The sequence below is a fragment of the Solanum pennellii genome, chromosome 7 (assembly GCF_001406875.1).
Source record: "Solanum pennellii chromosome 7, SPENNV200".
NCBI lineage: Eukaryota > Viridiplantae > Streptophyta > Magnoliopsida > Solanales > Solanaceae > Solanum > Solanum pennellii.
In genome coordinates, this window is record NC_028643.1 from 35,868,362 (window position 1) to 35,885,235 (window position 16,874).

General features: G+C 27.4%; 1 protein-coding gene across 1 annotated transcript in view; it reads right to left on the reverse strand.

Moving 5' to 3' along the window:
• The window catches only part of LOC107024984 (homeobox-leucine zipper protein HDG11-like), a 44,966-nt gene extending 34,254 nt beyond the window's left edge, over nt 1-10,712 (reverse strand). The window contains exons 1-9 of the mRNA XM_015225879.1: nt 10,604-10,712; nt 9,501-9,618; nt 7,613-7,804; nt 3,898-4,422; nt 3,403-3,495; nt 3,095-3,304; nt 2,164-2,347; nt 1,224-1,492; nt 512-601 (exon numbers count right to left, since the gene is read on the reverse strand). Coding sequence (XP_015081365.1) covers nt 512-601; nt 1,224-1,492; nt 2,164-2,347; nt 3,095-3,304; nt 3,403-3,495; nt 3,898-4,422; nt 7,613-7,804; nt 9,501-9,618; nt 10,604-10,707 — 1,785 coding nt within the window. The 5' untranslated portion in view covers nt 10,708-10,712. The remainder of the gene's footprint in view (nt 1-511; nt 602-1,223; nt 1,493-2,163; nt 2,348-3,094; nt 3,305-3,402; nt 3,496-3,897; nt 4,423-7,612; nt 7,805-9,500; nt 9,619-10,603) is intronic.
• Nucleotides 10,713-16,874: the final 6,162 nt, after the last annotated feature.

Sequence of the window (16,874 nt, forward strand, 5' to 3'; positions counted from 1 at the left end):
TCATAGATGTTCTTGTGGTGATGACTTCCAGATTTTGGGGAATAATAGATGTTGAATTTTTAGAAGTTATTGAATTGTCTTTTTATTAATGAGTTTAAGTCTTCCGCATCGTATTTTGTTCATTATGGTTAAAATGTTAAGGTTTAGATTGGTTGGTTCGCTCACATAGGAGGGTAAGTGTGGGTGCCAGTCGCGGCTCGGTTTTGGGTCGTGACATTATAAATCCAGAAAATATGTCAAAATGAAGACTTGCAATAATAGGCAAAGTTATAATAATGTGAAGAAGATTTTCAAAGTGTAGTAAAACTATCTTTAATTTAATAATCACATATTAAAAAATGTGGGGGAGGGAGGGAGTAGATACCAGTTAGAAATTTTGATATATTTACATGTGAATACAAGATGAATCCAAATCATAAGTACATTTATTTATTCTTAGATATAGTGAAATATCCTGATAATTAAAGAAGAAAACTATATATAAATAAATAAATAAATTTGACAGATATACCTGAATGATTTTTATATTGTTTTCTAGAGAAGCTCCTGTTTTTACTCGATCTTTCTCAAAAACATTATTTTCACCGTACAAAACATCCCACTAGCAATAAAAAAATATTAATCAAAATCATATGATAAACAAACTCATTGTTTGATTGTGAAAAAATTGTTCATGAGATGATTATTGTAAACCATATAATAAAATAAAATAAATCATGCACAATTAATGGTAACACTTGAACATGTAGATAATGAGTCCAATATTAACATATCAAATAGAATTGAGGATTTAATCTTAATGGTTTCAAAAATTCTTAACATTGAACTTATTCTAATTTTAATGTTATGAGTTCAGGTTCTCATATTTGTTTTAAATTTGCAAGTTTCACATTAAAATCAACACATGGATTGAAGAAGTTAATCGATAAGGATACTCTTAGGAGTCATTTGGTTAGAAATTAAATAAGCTATAAAGAGTTGAATATTTAAAAAATATTTTCTATAGGATGTGGTTTATCGCACTAAAATTGAATATACGGTGCAAATATGCATACCGACAGATCTGTGGCCAACATCAACATTCACAATACATCTAATTTTATTTGAAACTTATATTAATATTATGTTATATTAACATGATCTATATAATAAAATTTGTATTTATCAACTAAATAAAATATTTGAAACAAACCACCCTATTATAAAGAAGGTTTGATACATACCTGACATCTTGTGTTGTCATCTTTGAGGAAATTAAAAATAGTTTCAAATGAAAGAGGAAGCCATAGAGAAGTAGCAGCAGTGGCAATGAAGCCTTGTTGTTGGGTAATTTCTAAATTTTTTCTTACAGAAACCCTCTCTCCACAATTCAATTGTGATGAACTTGAAAATTCTAATCCATCTTTCATGCATAGGGTTTCAAAAAAACTCTTCACCATCCTTTGAGATATATTCATCAAATTATTCACTCCTTTTGGAATATCATAAACCACTGAAAATATTTATAAAAAAAAGGAAATTAATATCAATTTATCAATTAGGGTGTGCATAGTGTGACAGAAATCAATTTTTAGACAATAATTTGTTTTGAAAAAAAATGTATTTTATAACATTTAATGGAAATTGATCCTTGATAATAATATTAGCAAACCAGATAGTGTTTTGATGATATTTGAGTGTAAGAAGATGACAGTAATTGCTAGTATTGTTAAAATGTTGATATAATGTTAAAAATTTGATTAATTATGAATAGAAAAAGGCTTCCCAAGAAAATGTGAAAAGAGATCATTTTCCCATTTCTTTGGTAGAAAAATATTTCTTTAGAAATGACTATTTCAAGTTAAAAGTTGAGATAATTATCCAAAAATAAAAGAGGTATTAAATTTTCATACCCTTTAACTGGAAAACATTTTCTCTAGTCAAACATAGAAAAATAACATTTTTCTTTTAAAAAAAGTTGTCTTCCACACAAAACACACTTTTAAAAAGAAGGCTATATTTCAAATGAACAAAGAAAAGGGGATGGATTTAAGCTCCACCAATTTTGTCGTTTTAATTCAAGTCGCTCTGAGGTGACAATTTCTTTTACATAGATTCTTATCTTTTCTTATATAATAAAATTTAAAGTCATAAATATATGAAGAAGGAGATATAAAATCGAACCTCCTTTGAGATCATGTTCAGTAGGATATAATGCACCCATTGCAAAATTATATCTCTCTGACATCCTTTGAAGTGTAACAATCCATCTTTCAGCTCCATATGTTTGATGACCATACACCAAGTCTTTAAAAATATCATAAACCTGATTTTTATCATCTACTTGAATATGTTCAATCCATGTAACCTATAAGGAAAGGAATAATTACGAAAGCAAATTAAAAATTAGATCGAGCGTTGGAATTTTTTTTATTGGAACATAATAGTGTATGTTATAAGGTGAAAATTGTTTAAGATACTAAAAGGAGAAAACTATTCATCTGCTTTTGATTTAGATTTAAATATCTAGGGCTTGAACAGTATAACATGGGTCGGGATTCAACATTGTTAAATTAATAATACTCATAGGTTTGTCGACTCTCATAGCACATGTTAAAAAGTATAGTTATTGAATATAATGCATTAAATACAACTTCTAAGAGTGTTCGCGGGGAATGTACAATGTTATTTATGAGACAAAAAGATCATTTATTGTTCCAATAATGAGGACACTTTAACAAGTCCCTATCACACGTCCAAAAGTTAAATATTTGAAACGTGAACAACATAACATAAGGATCTAAAATTTGCTAAATCGAGAATTAAGATAGGTTTGATTATATTTCTATCATATGAAGACAAATAGACATCATAATATATGCATCGGTACATTATAACTTTTACTTATGTAACATGCTTTTTTGAAAATAAGCTACATGTAAATAGTGATATATCTTCCAATGGTTTGAGTTGTGCAAACAACCTCTTATGAAAATGCAGGGTACAGTTGTGTTTCCCTGTGGTCCGGCCTTTCGCCGGACCTTGGTATGGAAGGAGGTCAACACATTAAATTTCCTCTTTAAATAAAAAATGCAGAGAGAGATATTATTCTTACCATACTTCCTCCATTGCCCAAATCTTGAATTGCACAACCAGAAGGAAATTTCCAAGCATACGAAGGTACATTAGTTTGGGTCTCTTTGAATAAATCATATGAAACATCCAACATTATCCATGTTGTTTGATCAAGTTTTCTGCAACAACGTATGATGTGAAATTCTCTAGCTTCCACTAAAGGAGATAAAGTATGCAATTGTTCATACATCTGTTTTCAAGAACCAAAATATAACTATATTATTTTAAGAAGCAATTTTAATATTTATTTGAATTTAGTGGAAAAATTCAAAATAATTAATAATTTACCAATTGTATAGAGCCTTCAATATTCGCAGGATTAACAACATCAATATTCCTAGCTTTTCTGACTATAGTTGGAAACATGTTCATCCATTTGATCTGCATATACAAACTCAATTATTTTAAATATATAATTAATGATTAAATAATAACATTTTCACCTCAAAATAATTTCAAGAGTAGTTATTTAAATACTCTTTGCTCATGTTGGTGGCTCCATTTAAACTTATCATAATCAATATTGTATGGGAGAAAATTAAAAACTTAAATGGCCTATTGAAAAAATAATTATAAATTTGAAGTCGTTAAAAAAATTTGAAGTTTTCAACAATAGTCCAAAAAGTGGCTAGCACACACAATTTTTACTCTGCTATGTATAACTAAACAAACCTAAGACCTTATTACTAACATGTCCTAAATTCGTATGAGACTAAGCCCAAAGTATACAATATCACTCGTAAACTAAATTGTTATAGCATGAAAACGTTAAAAAAAACTTACCGGGTCAAGAAATATTGGGATCAACTCAGTTGCGGTCATTGGCACAACTCCAAAATGCTTTGATGATTCAATTCGAGTACTGGATGATTTATAAGGACGATATGAATTTGGAAATTTTCTATCATAACTCTCACAAAGTATAAAACACCTTTCATCACCTGATGATTTTACCCAGACAGGATCATTCACATCCAAAAGTACAAGCATTTCTTTCATACCAGCATCAACAATATCAAAAATTGATTTTCCCCTATTGTCATGATGAATACCGTAATTTCCTTGTGGTAATGAGGACATAATTGGGATGTTATTGTTATTTATTAATTGTGCTTGAACCTTATTGTCTTCGTTATGATTATTTTCTTGATCAAAAGGAATGGGAGATCCACATATAATTTGGCTCAACAAGCAATCATTTGAGGAATCTGGTAGAGATCCAAGAGTAGAACTCAGTGGTGCCAAATTTGACTCTATCCCAAAAGATATTCCACGAGAACTTGAGATGATTCTTGATATTCTTAAGTGCTGCAAAATAGAAAAAGTGAAGCTATATATTTCATCATGAATAGAAAAATGAAGCATATCATTTTCACTTAAAATTTTGCAAGAATCCTATTAGTAAGCCAAGGAAAAGAGGAAATGAGAAGCATTGTAAAAAATATGATAGCCACAAAATCCCAGTATCCATCTTACACATTTCAAATAAGAAGGAAATATTTGATCCCAACCAGTATAAAAATATTTGGTGTCAAATTTACATTTCGCATTTTTATTCTTGCATGTGTGTTGAGATGCTTTGCGTATATCATAAGTAAACTACGAAAAACACTCAGTCGACATAAAAAGGAAGAATAAGGACAATTCACCCCCACGCCCTCTTGCATTTTTAATAGTAATCAAAGCAAGATCCGTAACTTATTTCCTAACATGAAGTGAGAAAATATCATGTAAAACTAAGTTAATATTGAAGCATTATTACAAATAGGAACTTGACAAATAACATGTCGTTGTTTCAATGAGAAACATTTCTCTCGTTGGGAAGTAAAAATGGAAACATCCATAAAATCTTATGATGTTAGAGTGTGGAGAGTTATTACAACCCTATTCCTCTTACCAATAAGTTAACTAGTAAGAAATATTTTATCGACAAATCATCCCATGAATAGCCCTTTTCTCAGTCTTGCTATTACGCATTCAAATTTCATTTTTCTTATATACCGAGATGGGTTTGGATACTCAAGCCTATTTCTACTAATCTAACTCCAAAGAACTCATCAAGTCAACATGGGTACCTAACAAAAAAGTAATTGTAGGACCCACCGCAACAAGTCAAAAAGAAAATGATATTTTCTTAGTGCATGTTCGAATCATGTGACAGGCAACAAAAAAACTATTTAAATTTATTGAAGATTTTAAAGGAGGAAATAACCCTAAAGGAATTGTAATTGGTATAAGGTAATTTTACTTTCAATGAGTATTGCAATATTACTTATGTTTATCTTGTTCTTGTGAATAGATCAAAAATACAATCTTCTGAACAAAACAACTATGTGACGCGAAGCTTAAAGTAAGATTTAAAAATCATGATGTGTTATTGAAGGCAACACCCAAAAAACTCTACTGGCTGGAATTAGAGACAAAAATGTATCCGTCCTAGACTCCATCAAAAGCATAAGTGAACACATTTTTCTAGCATAATTATTAGGAAATCCTTGGATTTTAGCATAAGGAATTTGGTCATTCATGCATGTGTCTTATTGAAAAACAAGCTACACATATCTGGACTGCCCAAGCAATATCATACCAAATACCATATCTGCCATGCATGTCCAAAGGGTAAGAAAACTAGAAATTCTTTTATTTCAAAAGATATTGTCTGTACTACGAGCATCGATGAAAAAATATGTGAATTTATCATTGTTTATTTATTTGGGTTATATTTGTTGATCATAAAGACGATACTTTAAAAAAATTAGAGTTCTTCTGTGATAAAGTACAGAAAGCCTTGGATACTACATTACTTCTATATGAAGTGATTATGTAGGAGAATTTGAAAATAAGGCATTTGAAAAGTTTTGTAAGTAGCAAGGCTACTCTCACAATTTTATCATTTCCAAGATCTCCTCTCAAAATGGAGTCGTAGAATGAAACAAGAAAATCGTGACCTAAACCTTCATGAGAGGCACCAACACTAGCCTGGAATGATAAATCCAACTATCTACTAACATGACATCAAGTAAACAACAAAAAGGGAGTAGTTTTCAACAATATCATAAATAAAAACCATTATCCCCAGACCTTGGGGAAGTAACACCCTAGAAACTAAAACTCATGTACCAAACATCTACATTGTCTAGGATGTGGAGATGCAAGCCCAAAACAACAAGAATCTATGTTTGGAAAATGAACTAGAGGGAATAGAGGAATCTATAGTAGCTCAGATGAAGTTGCTCACACTTGGTTTTAACAAGTGTTAGAATCACAATTGAGGTTGCGAAGAAGCCGCCAAAATTTGTCATATACTCAAAAAGAGAAAGAACAAATGAACTATCAATACACAAAATTCAAAAGTGTACTAATAGATCATCGGCCAACTCCAGTGATATAAAATATGAATGGATGACCATAACATACAAAAATAAATGACATAGGCAATAAACATGATCAACATCATTACAACATAGCCAACCTAGTTCACTCATGGAACCCACACACAAATAATCACATGTACTAGGTGTTGTACCTGGGTAGACCATAAATAGGAAACAAACAGTCATCACCTACCTCAAATAAACCGCAAAATGCTCTAAAGAACTTGAGCATTTCCCTTGTTATGATACCTAGCTTATCCTTGGTCTAGGAAATATCAATATAACGCATAATCATACCCAATTGACCTAAATACACATGTATTATATCCTAATCCCACACCGCAGGTTTTCCACCATTTTACCAACCTAAACTCTCCCCTAAAGTAATCACCATTTATTCTAACGCCTATAAATTGAATAATCAACCCCTAGGGCATTCATTTAATTACCTTTACTTATGATAATGATGGAAATAGAAGAAACTCACCCTTGGTTTCCCCCCGCTGTTCCTTAACACAAGGTTGCAAAATATTGAGTTGTTTTAGGAATTTTCTGCATTTATTGCGACTTAACCTCACTATAGAGGCCTAATACCACTATAAAAGGAGTTAAATTCACCTTATAGCGACATAGGCTCAAAACTACTCCAAAATTAGATTATTTCTCAACACACCTTTAAACCTTTATGTTTCAAACCAACCCTTTCAAGCTAAGTCCCTTGTTGGGAGTTTTATTTGCCTGAATTTACTTATGAAAAGTCCCTTGAACTGCTTATCGTCTTAGTAATCGAAAAAGGTTTTGTTAAAGTCACATCAACTTCGAGTCTTCGCAACTCAGACTACAAACTTCGTATGTACGCTGATGCTGATTGGACTTCTTGTGGATGGGATATTTTGAGAGCATTGTATGTATGTAGTGTCTAGTTTAGCACCAAGTTTGAGTATAATTCTCATATAATGTTATTGAACATTATATTACACCTTGGGGGATTTATGAAATTAAAGGTAATGATTCTTGCAAATTTGGTGATAAGAGGAAGGTTGTGAATCTACAAATTTAGCAGAAACATTAGCAGCTAAACATGGACAAATGTTAATTAAAGAGCAAAAATATTAAAGGTTTACCTCCTCTCTTATCCTTTGACTTTCCGTTTTCAAATTTTCTAAATTACACATTCTTTCTTCTTCTCCAATGGATGGACCATCACATTGTGGGCACATATTATTTTTCTTCTTGTCTTTCATTGCCATAATCTCACAACGGAAAAATTCATTTTCTTTTCGAAGAGTATAGTTGTCTGATTTGTCATCTTTTGCCTGAGGAAATATATATTTAACACAAATTAATCACATATATATAGGAAGTCAAACAAAACCTTGGGATAATATCATTTTTCATTCCTAAAATTTAGAAACATTTTGACTTTGGTCCTTTTGATATTTGAAAAAAAATCATTTAGATTGAAATTTAATTGATATGTGTGTTTCTAATTCTTTTATGTAAAGTTGTATGTCGTAAGAACTATTTTCAAAACTATATTATCATTAAATATGAACTAACAATACAAGCTTAATATAAGACTTAATTAATTAAGTCATGGGGAGATCAATAATTATATTAAATTTAGGAATATTTACAATAAGAATCAAAAGTGCACATTTCATTAATCGAAGGTATAAGTAAATAATAATTAAAGGACCAAAACTACAATTAATTCTTTTTAGAAAAAATGTGTAAAAATTATTAATCTTTTCTCCATCTTTGCTTAAAAGTTCAAATTTTTGCTCTCACATGAACAAACATACATTTTCTTTCTCATATGCAATATATATTTTTGATGGATTCTTTCTACATGGATCAAAAAATTTAGCCCACAAAAATATTATCTATCCACCACATTCAAATTTTGAAAGATTTGGCTACCCATATTTTCATGGGGATCAATTGGGGTGCAACTGAAGGTAGCAGGTTTAGAAGTTGGTTGATATATATCTAATAAAATCACACAAAGTGAGATTCGGAAAAGATATAATATTTGTAGATTTTACTAAAACTTGAGATGTTAAATGTAGCCATAAAGAAGAAAAAATATAGTTTATACGATAATTAGAAAAATAACAAGAAAATAAACTAAGAAAAGGAGTTTTTTGGTTAAAGTTGGGAGATAGGGTACTGGTCCATTTTAAGCTCAACTCATCCCAAATAATCTATAACGCTCTCATTTATTTATTCATCCCACTTTTACTAGTCTCAAACTAGTTCAACCCACCCATTTAATATTTTAAGATCACTTTCATTCATCAATGAATCCCCCCCAAAAAAAAAGCATTAGTTTCTAGTTGTAAGATGTGTTTTTCTTTAACTAAATTCTCAAACTCCAACAGAAATACAACATGATGACCATTTAGTAATTTTCTTGATAAGTTTTGGAAAATGTTAAAGGACTTTATCCATTTTGAATAATTAAAGATGATTCTAACACTTTTTTTAATGAGTTACCAATTCAATTGAAGGCTGAATAAAAATACTTTTAACTTTTTTAATCAAATTCATATATTACTGAGGCAAATAACTTATTTCAAATCTATTGATAAATTCAATAAGACAAATAAATAACTGATTCAGAAAAATAAAAGTAAAATACATCAATAATAGAATTAGTTGTATAAAGAGGGAAACAAAATTAAAAAGGTGAGGAAGTAAATGAACTAATAACTAGTATAGTAAGAAACTGTTGTATTTAATTACACATGCAAAAACTTTAACAAAATTTAGAGAAGCAATTTGGGGCCTAACCAAAGCGATTCAATAGTCTTGCCATGGAGTCGTCTCTACTTTTATCTACTCATTTTTTTTAGTTTTTTTTAATCAATTATTAAAAAATACATAATAACTCTTCATTGGAAGTAAATAACAACAACAACAACAATAATAATAATATTAATAAATAAAAAAAAACAGAAATCAATTAAGTATAATTAATCAATAAAATGACTAATTAATTAGAATTACCTTTGTTTGCGATCTTTTGTTTTGAAACCAAGCCATAATCTGCTTAGAGTCAAGCCCAACTTTTCTGCCCAATTGGTTTTGCTGGTCCTCGCTTGGACGTTGACATTCCTTGAAAAATCTTCATTCAATATTCACAAGAAAATATATTATTAACTTAATATTTTTAAAAAAATATAAAGCTAAAAATGAAAAGATTAATAAAAACCTTTTTAATATAATAAAATATACGGTTAATTGGTAAGCAAGTTCTATCATTAATTAGGATCTCTGGTTCTAGTGGCAGAATTTAAGTTGTCCTCGGTAGAGAAGATTTTACTACTAAAATGAACCTAATTCCCAATGGAATTTAGATTAGTAGGCATTACTTACTGATCTAGGTATTGAGGAGTGATAACTATGTATTTATCTTTTTTAAGAGAGGCCTCGTATTTGCTTGAAACTTGTCCCCACCCCCCACCCCCAACATGAGACTTTTTCATACAAAATATGACTTAATTGGGTCCTAAAGTGGGACTTTCCAATTCAAATACTGATTACTTGGACCTAAAGTAATTTTTTCTCTGCAAATCTGAATTACTAAGACTCCAAGTTAAGATATTTTGATGTAAATTTAAATTAGTTGAGCCTCAAAAAGGTATCATATCAATCCGAAAGTAATTGTTTTTTTTCTGTATGTGTTGGCAAAAAACATTAAGACATTAAAATTAAAGAAACTCATCTCTTTATGGTAAACTTTTTAATGAATAATCAAGAATAATCCAAACCATTTTTGTATGTACACAGTAGATCAATCATCCAAAAAAAACTATGTTTGAATCATTTTAGCAATTCAGTCAAAAACAATTTAATAGCAAAATCAAAATATAGATCTTTTACTAAATATGAATGAGATTATTAAAGAAAAAAAGGAAAACATAAAATCAATATAAATTAATGCAAAAAAGTAAAAAATAAATTATCATACCGGTAATGAGTTTTTATTAAATCACTCATATATGTTAAGAAAATAACATCATATCTTTAAGCAAACGAAACTTAAAAACTTGAACATACATGGAGGTTCAATTTTCTATTTGTCGTTTTGTAAATAAAATTGTTCTTACTCTTCAAGTTGTTGAGTTTTCTCCACATCATACTTGTGGCAATGTCTTTGTCTTTTTGGGGTGGTCGATGATTCTCCAACTTGTTTTTTCCCAGAATCTGTCATTTTTCTTTGCTAAATTTTTGTTCAATAAAAAAAAATTAACAAAAAAAAACACAAAAAGAAAAAGTCTTAATATAATTGTTTAGCAATCAATTTATATAAGAAATAACTAAGACACAGAGAAAAAGAGATATATAAAAGAGATTTTTACACACCTTTCGATTGATGAGTAGAGATAGAGAAATGTTATATGTTCATACTAAGTGATCTCTTTATATAGTAGAAAATAAATTGACTTTGTGATCAGTACATTAAATATGATATTACAAAAATTAAAGGGGAAATTATATAGAGTTTAAAATGTGAACACAAGATAAGAATTGTGATTTATTACGTTTGTCTTTTACAAAATATTTGTTTTGGGGTAAGTTGTTGGAAAAATGAGATTTCCAACATTAGTAAGGCTTGCTATTTATATATTGTCTACGCAATTTACATTATAAATTAAATATCATGAATGGAAATAATATTATGACATTTTGAGCCATAGGTTAAATTCCATAAATAGATATATAATTATGACTTTTTGAGTCATGAATATAAGAAATATATATATTTTTATTTTTCTATTATATAGAAGAGTAAAGTGAAGGATGACCAAGGGCATAAATGTAATTTCATGCAAATAAAAATCTATTAAGAAAAATATTACATAATTTTAGAAATATTTTTTTATATATGAAGTGAATAATGATCAAGGGAAAAAAATGTAATTTCACACTAACAAAAATCTACCAAAAATGATAACAAGAAAATTAAATAGTTCTAGAAACATCTCAAATTATTATTATTACCATTAACTTATTTTGTTATTACTTCACTTTTTTTCTTTTGTGAGTTATTGTGATATCTATTTTATTATTACTCTATTTTACTATTACTTTAATTTATTCTTAATATTTTTTCAATTCATTATGCTTATTTAAAAATATTACTTTTTATATAAAAATTTATTATGAATTAATTATTGTCATCTTTATTTTGGTTCTAATTAATATACTTGAAAATAAATAAGTGTGATATAATTAATAAAATAAATTAGATTGGAATTAAAGAAAAAAAATGTTAAAAAGTAACTTTACAAATAAAAATGAATAGAATGATATATTTGTATTAAAGACGACCAAAATTAACAATTTAATTTCATACTAACAAAAATCTTTCAAGAATAAGTAATCCTAAAAACAAATTTATATATATGAAGTGAATAATGATCAAAGTAAAACGTGTAACTTCATGCAAACAAAAATCTATGAAGAATGATAACAAGAAAATCAAATAGTTCTAGAAATATCTTTAATTATTCTTATTAGTTATTACCTCATTTTTGTTATTTCTTCATTTTTTTAATTATTTATTATGATATCTAATTATTATATAAAAATAAATAAATTATGATTATGCTTAATTCTTAATAATTATATATCAAGCATAATATTAGGTAAAATCAGTGAAAATTAAAACTAAAATTTAAATGTATATTAAAATTTTGTTTATTGAAATATTTTTAATTTTTTGACTTTAAATATGATATATATAAAAAAAAATTCAGAAATTATTTTTTTAAAATTAAATTAAAAAATAAGTTCATATAAATCGAAAAGGAGGGAGTCGTATATTAAAAATGAAATATAATGATTTGAAAACTTTAACTCTTCGTATTAATATCTAATTTGTTACATATTTGAAAATTACATAAAAAAGAAGCTTAAAAACGCAATGTAACAGTTTAAGATATTTTTATGAAAACATATTTAAAAAACATAATGAAATTTGATTGACTCCCTTATTTTTATCGAAACAAAAAAAAGTTACATATATTATTTGAAAATAACGTAAAAACTAAGAAGTATTATGAATCACAGTAAAATGACAACTAAAAATATGTGAGAACCATATAAAAAATTTCATTGATTTTCCTGAAATTACTTGTATCACATAAAATGAAACAAATAGAGCATCAAAAAAGTGGTAATAGATTTATAATAACAATACAATCAAATATATTTTCTTTAATGACATGTGTATCCTAATAATGATGTGACATTTAATTTGGACGCACATTTTTTATAGATTTTTTTTAACAGTGTGAAATTTTCATTAAACCAAAAATATCTAATAAACAATGGAATTTTAGTAATTTTAATAGTATTTAAGGGTGAAACAATAATTGTATAATTAAGTAAAAATTAGGCAAATCACATATTCTAAGGGACAAATTACATTGTATCCCTATTGTATCCATATTTACCAAAAATCTTTTTTTTTAGAGTAATCCGGATACTTAAAATAAGATAACGATACTTAAATTATAGTGGGCGGATACTTTAATTATTTGCTTGTTTTTAATATTTACGGCGCATTAAAAGGGATAAGAATTATTCCACAATTCACGTTGACGTTTAACAAATTAAGCGTCTAATCTGCATAAACATCATGTACTAATTTATCTCATTATTGAATTTCAAATATTTAAAACTTCAGACTGTGAATCAAAAAAAAAGTCGAGCTTTTTAAAAAAAATCAAGAACGCAATTTGTGAAGATTCAAAAATGAATACTTCGTTCTTGTTACGACATTCTGGAATATGGGAAAGTGTTGTTATATATGAGCATACAAAATTGATTGGATAGTGGTTGGGGAAAATATTTCGTTCATGAATCTTATTTCAGTAATTTGCGGCATGAGCTGGGTATTGATAAATCGAAAAAAAATATCGATATTAGATATGTTGTTGAAGGTAATTCGGCTACATTGTGTATTCGAACTGATATGGGTTTAAAATTGTACATAGAAATTAAGAATCATGAGGTTGGATTCGGAACGTATCCTCTATGCATTGATACTTCAGATAAAGGTGTTGAAGAGATACTGAATTTCGATGCAACAACAGGTGTCATCATGTGTGTTGAAGAGACACTAAATTCTTGATGATTATTTTTTTTCTTATTTTATGCTTGATGTGTAATAATGTTTCTGGATATTATTAATTTGCTAATAAGATTTGAACTTTTTCATTTGATGTGATTAAAACCATGTGAATGTTTCAAGCTACAAATGTATATTGATACTAAATAATACCGAATTTTGACTGTATTATATAAAGTTTAAAGAAATTGACAAATTTATAACTTGTCTAATCTCATTTACATATAATGGTAAATATATAATGTATCTGATAACAAAATTTTGTTATTCAATGCAAAACAACAAGCGATACTAAATATATACAGAGTAGTATATGATTCAATATGCTGAACGATACTCAATATATTCATTACATAATTTTGTATTAATTATTAAAGATACACAAATTTATTTTTTGATAATAAAATATGTATCATATACTTAATAATACTATAGATTTTGTGTATCTGATTGTAATATAGTATCATACATTTTGATGTACTGGAAAACTACGATATTTGGAGTAAATTATTTTGTATCAGTTTGTGTAACAATAGTGTAAATTTAGTATCAGGTATACTTTTAACAAAGTTTATATGGTATCAACATTTATTTTATAGATCTTACTTTTACAAAAATAATTTATATGTACTGTTAATTAACTTATATAATTGGAGACAAATATTTGACAATAGAAATTCTTCAAATTAAGAACTACTTAGAAAGATTGAACGAAAAAGAGAAGTAATACAAAATATTAATTAACGTAAGTTCAACATAATAGAAACCTATGTAATCAACATCAACTAATACAGCCTGTGTAGTATACCCGCTCTTTGGCCTTGTTGGATCGTCTCTATCACTAACATATCCTGCCTTGACTTTGTCCATACCATATTTCCATAACAGTGTTCCATATTTGTTGATACCTTATTTTACATGCAAATTTATACTAAATAACAGCAACACATCAAACTTAAATATCTTTGTATTTCGTGTGCAACATAAAAAGATACACAAATAGCAAATACTTTCATTATTCTTTATATAAAGATACAAATAAATATATATAACAAACTGATACTTAAATAGTATATATAATACATTAATATATATGTAAAATACCTAAAATTAACACATAAATCAGTTTATCATGAGGGCACATAAATACGAAAAAAAATCAATACTTAAAAAAAATGAATCAGCAGACTAACAGATAAATACAAAATTCTTATAAAAAAATAAACGATACTTAATAGACACATATAAATCATCAGGCTAACGAAAAAATACAAAATCCTGATACAAAATAATCGATACGTAAAAATTAGAATCATCAGACTAACTAAAAAATATGAAAATCACGATGGGTATGGAAACAAATGTACACACCTTTGGTAGTGTTGGTGGAACACTAGGAGGTGTCGGCTTTCTACCCCTTTTCTTTGGGGTTTTTGGGTCTTTCGAACTAGATGCATGTTTGCTCTTTGACGAATTTCTCTTGCTAGAACTTGGGTTTGTCATGACTATATTGTCATGCAACGATGTATAACTCAGATCTACGGAGATTTCAATTCTGAAAAAAAACTTTAGATTTTGAAGAATAATAAAAACAGTGAAAACGCAAAAAAGGAAAAAAAAAATGAAGAAATCGTAATAGGGAAGATGATATACCTATTTTTGGACTCAATTCCGGATGATTAAGGATAAGAATGTTTGAATTTCAATTTGCTTTGAATTTTTAACTTAAAAAATTAGGGGGAAAGTTCTGGGCGAAAATTTTGGGAAAGGTAAACTTTTGTTTTACTTTTTCAATGTGAAAAGTAAGTAAAGTATCATTGGGGGTAAAAAAAAAAGGATTTTTTAATTTTAATAAAAAAGTATGGAAATATTGGGATTAGGTAAAATAAAGTTGTGTAGTTTAGTAATTTTTCTTTTATAATTGTGTTAAAATGAAGAGTTTCTATTAATTAACTTTTTACAAACAATCATAAAGGCTAAACTTTNCTAAACTTGTTTTGACATGTTTCTGAAAGAAAATTTTGAACAAATTATAATAAAATGTGTTTGAATAATTAATATTTTTGTTCCCAAAAATACTTTAAAGAATTATTGTGTAAACATACTTTAATATTTGTTAGAAAATTTGATCACTAAATTTGTATCTTGATTATTAAAATAATCTTTAAAATGACGTATTGATATTTTTAAATTAATTTGAAGATATATAAAATTACGTGATTAAAAGAATGAAGATTGTTTGACTATTTAACAGGAAATATATATATATAGAATATTTTCTTGATATCAAATATGATAAACTATTTTACAGGAAAAATTTGACGGTAAAAAAATTAATATTCAAATTCTAAGGAATATTAAAATACAAATGAAAGAAAGATAAGTAGTTAAAAAATAAAGAAAAAACAAAAAATAAAAATGTCAATAGAAAAGGGCTTGAGAAATATAGAGGAAAAAAAATTTAAAAAAATAATAATAACTTGAAAAAAAAATAAGTATATTGGTTATTTTGTGGGGGGTAAGATTCCAGGTTTTCTTTTACGATATGATATTCAGAGTGTAGTATCAAAGAAAATTATTAATGTAATTTAGAATATAACATTATGTCAATTGTTATCGTATATAGAAATAAAATTATTTTCATGATTGTTTTTATTTTTGTGGAGTTTGAAATCAATATATTAATAAATACTTTTAATATTTAGAATATAACATTATGATTCTTGTTATTGCATATAGAAATAAATTTGATTTTATGATTGTTTTAATTGTTGTGGAAGTTAGAAATCAAGCTTTTAACAAATACTTTCAATTTTAATACTAAGATAAATATAAGTGTTTCTATAATTGAAGAGAATAATGAAATGTGTCACAAAATTCACCGACAAAGCAAACTAAAAACACATTATACAAAGTTGAAGCAGTAGAGATTTGAAAGGTTTTGAATTGATCTTTACGAAATGGTTGATCAGTGATTGGTATTTTATCATATGCAAAGCTTATGGTACAAATATTACAAAAAGAAGATGATAATGTTGTAAAAAATAGATATCACTTGCGAAAATATATGAAGATCGATGAACTTTTTCAAAGCTATCAACATTTTATATATTCCTCGAATACGAAATGTTTTAACTCATAATCTAATGCAATTCTCTATTTCCTTGCTAAACAGATTCTCTTTTTAGAATTCAACTTTCTCAATTTGGATTGTAAACGACACATTTATGTCGTATGAACAT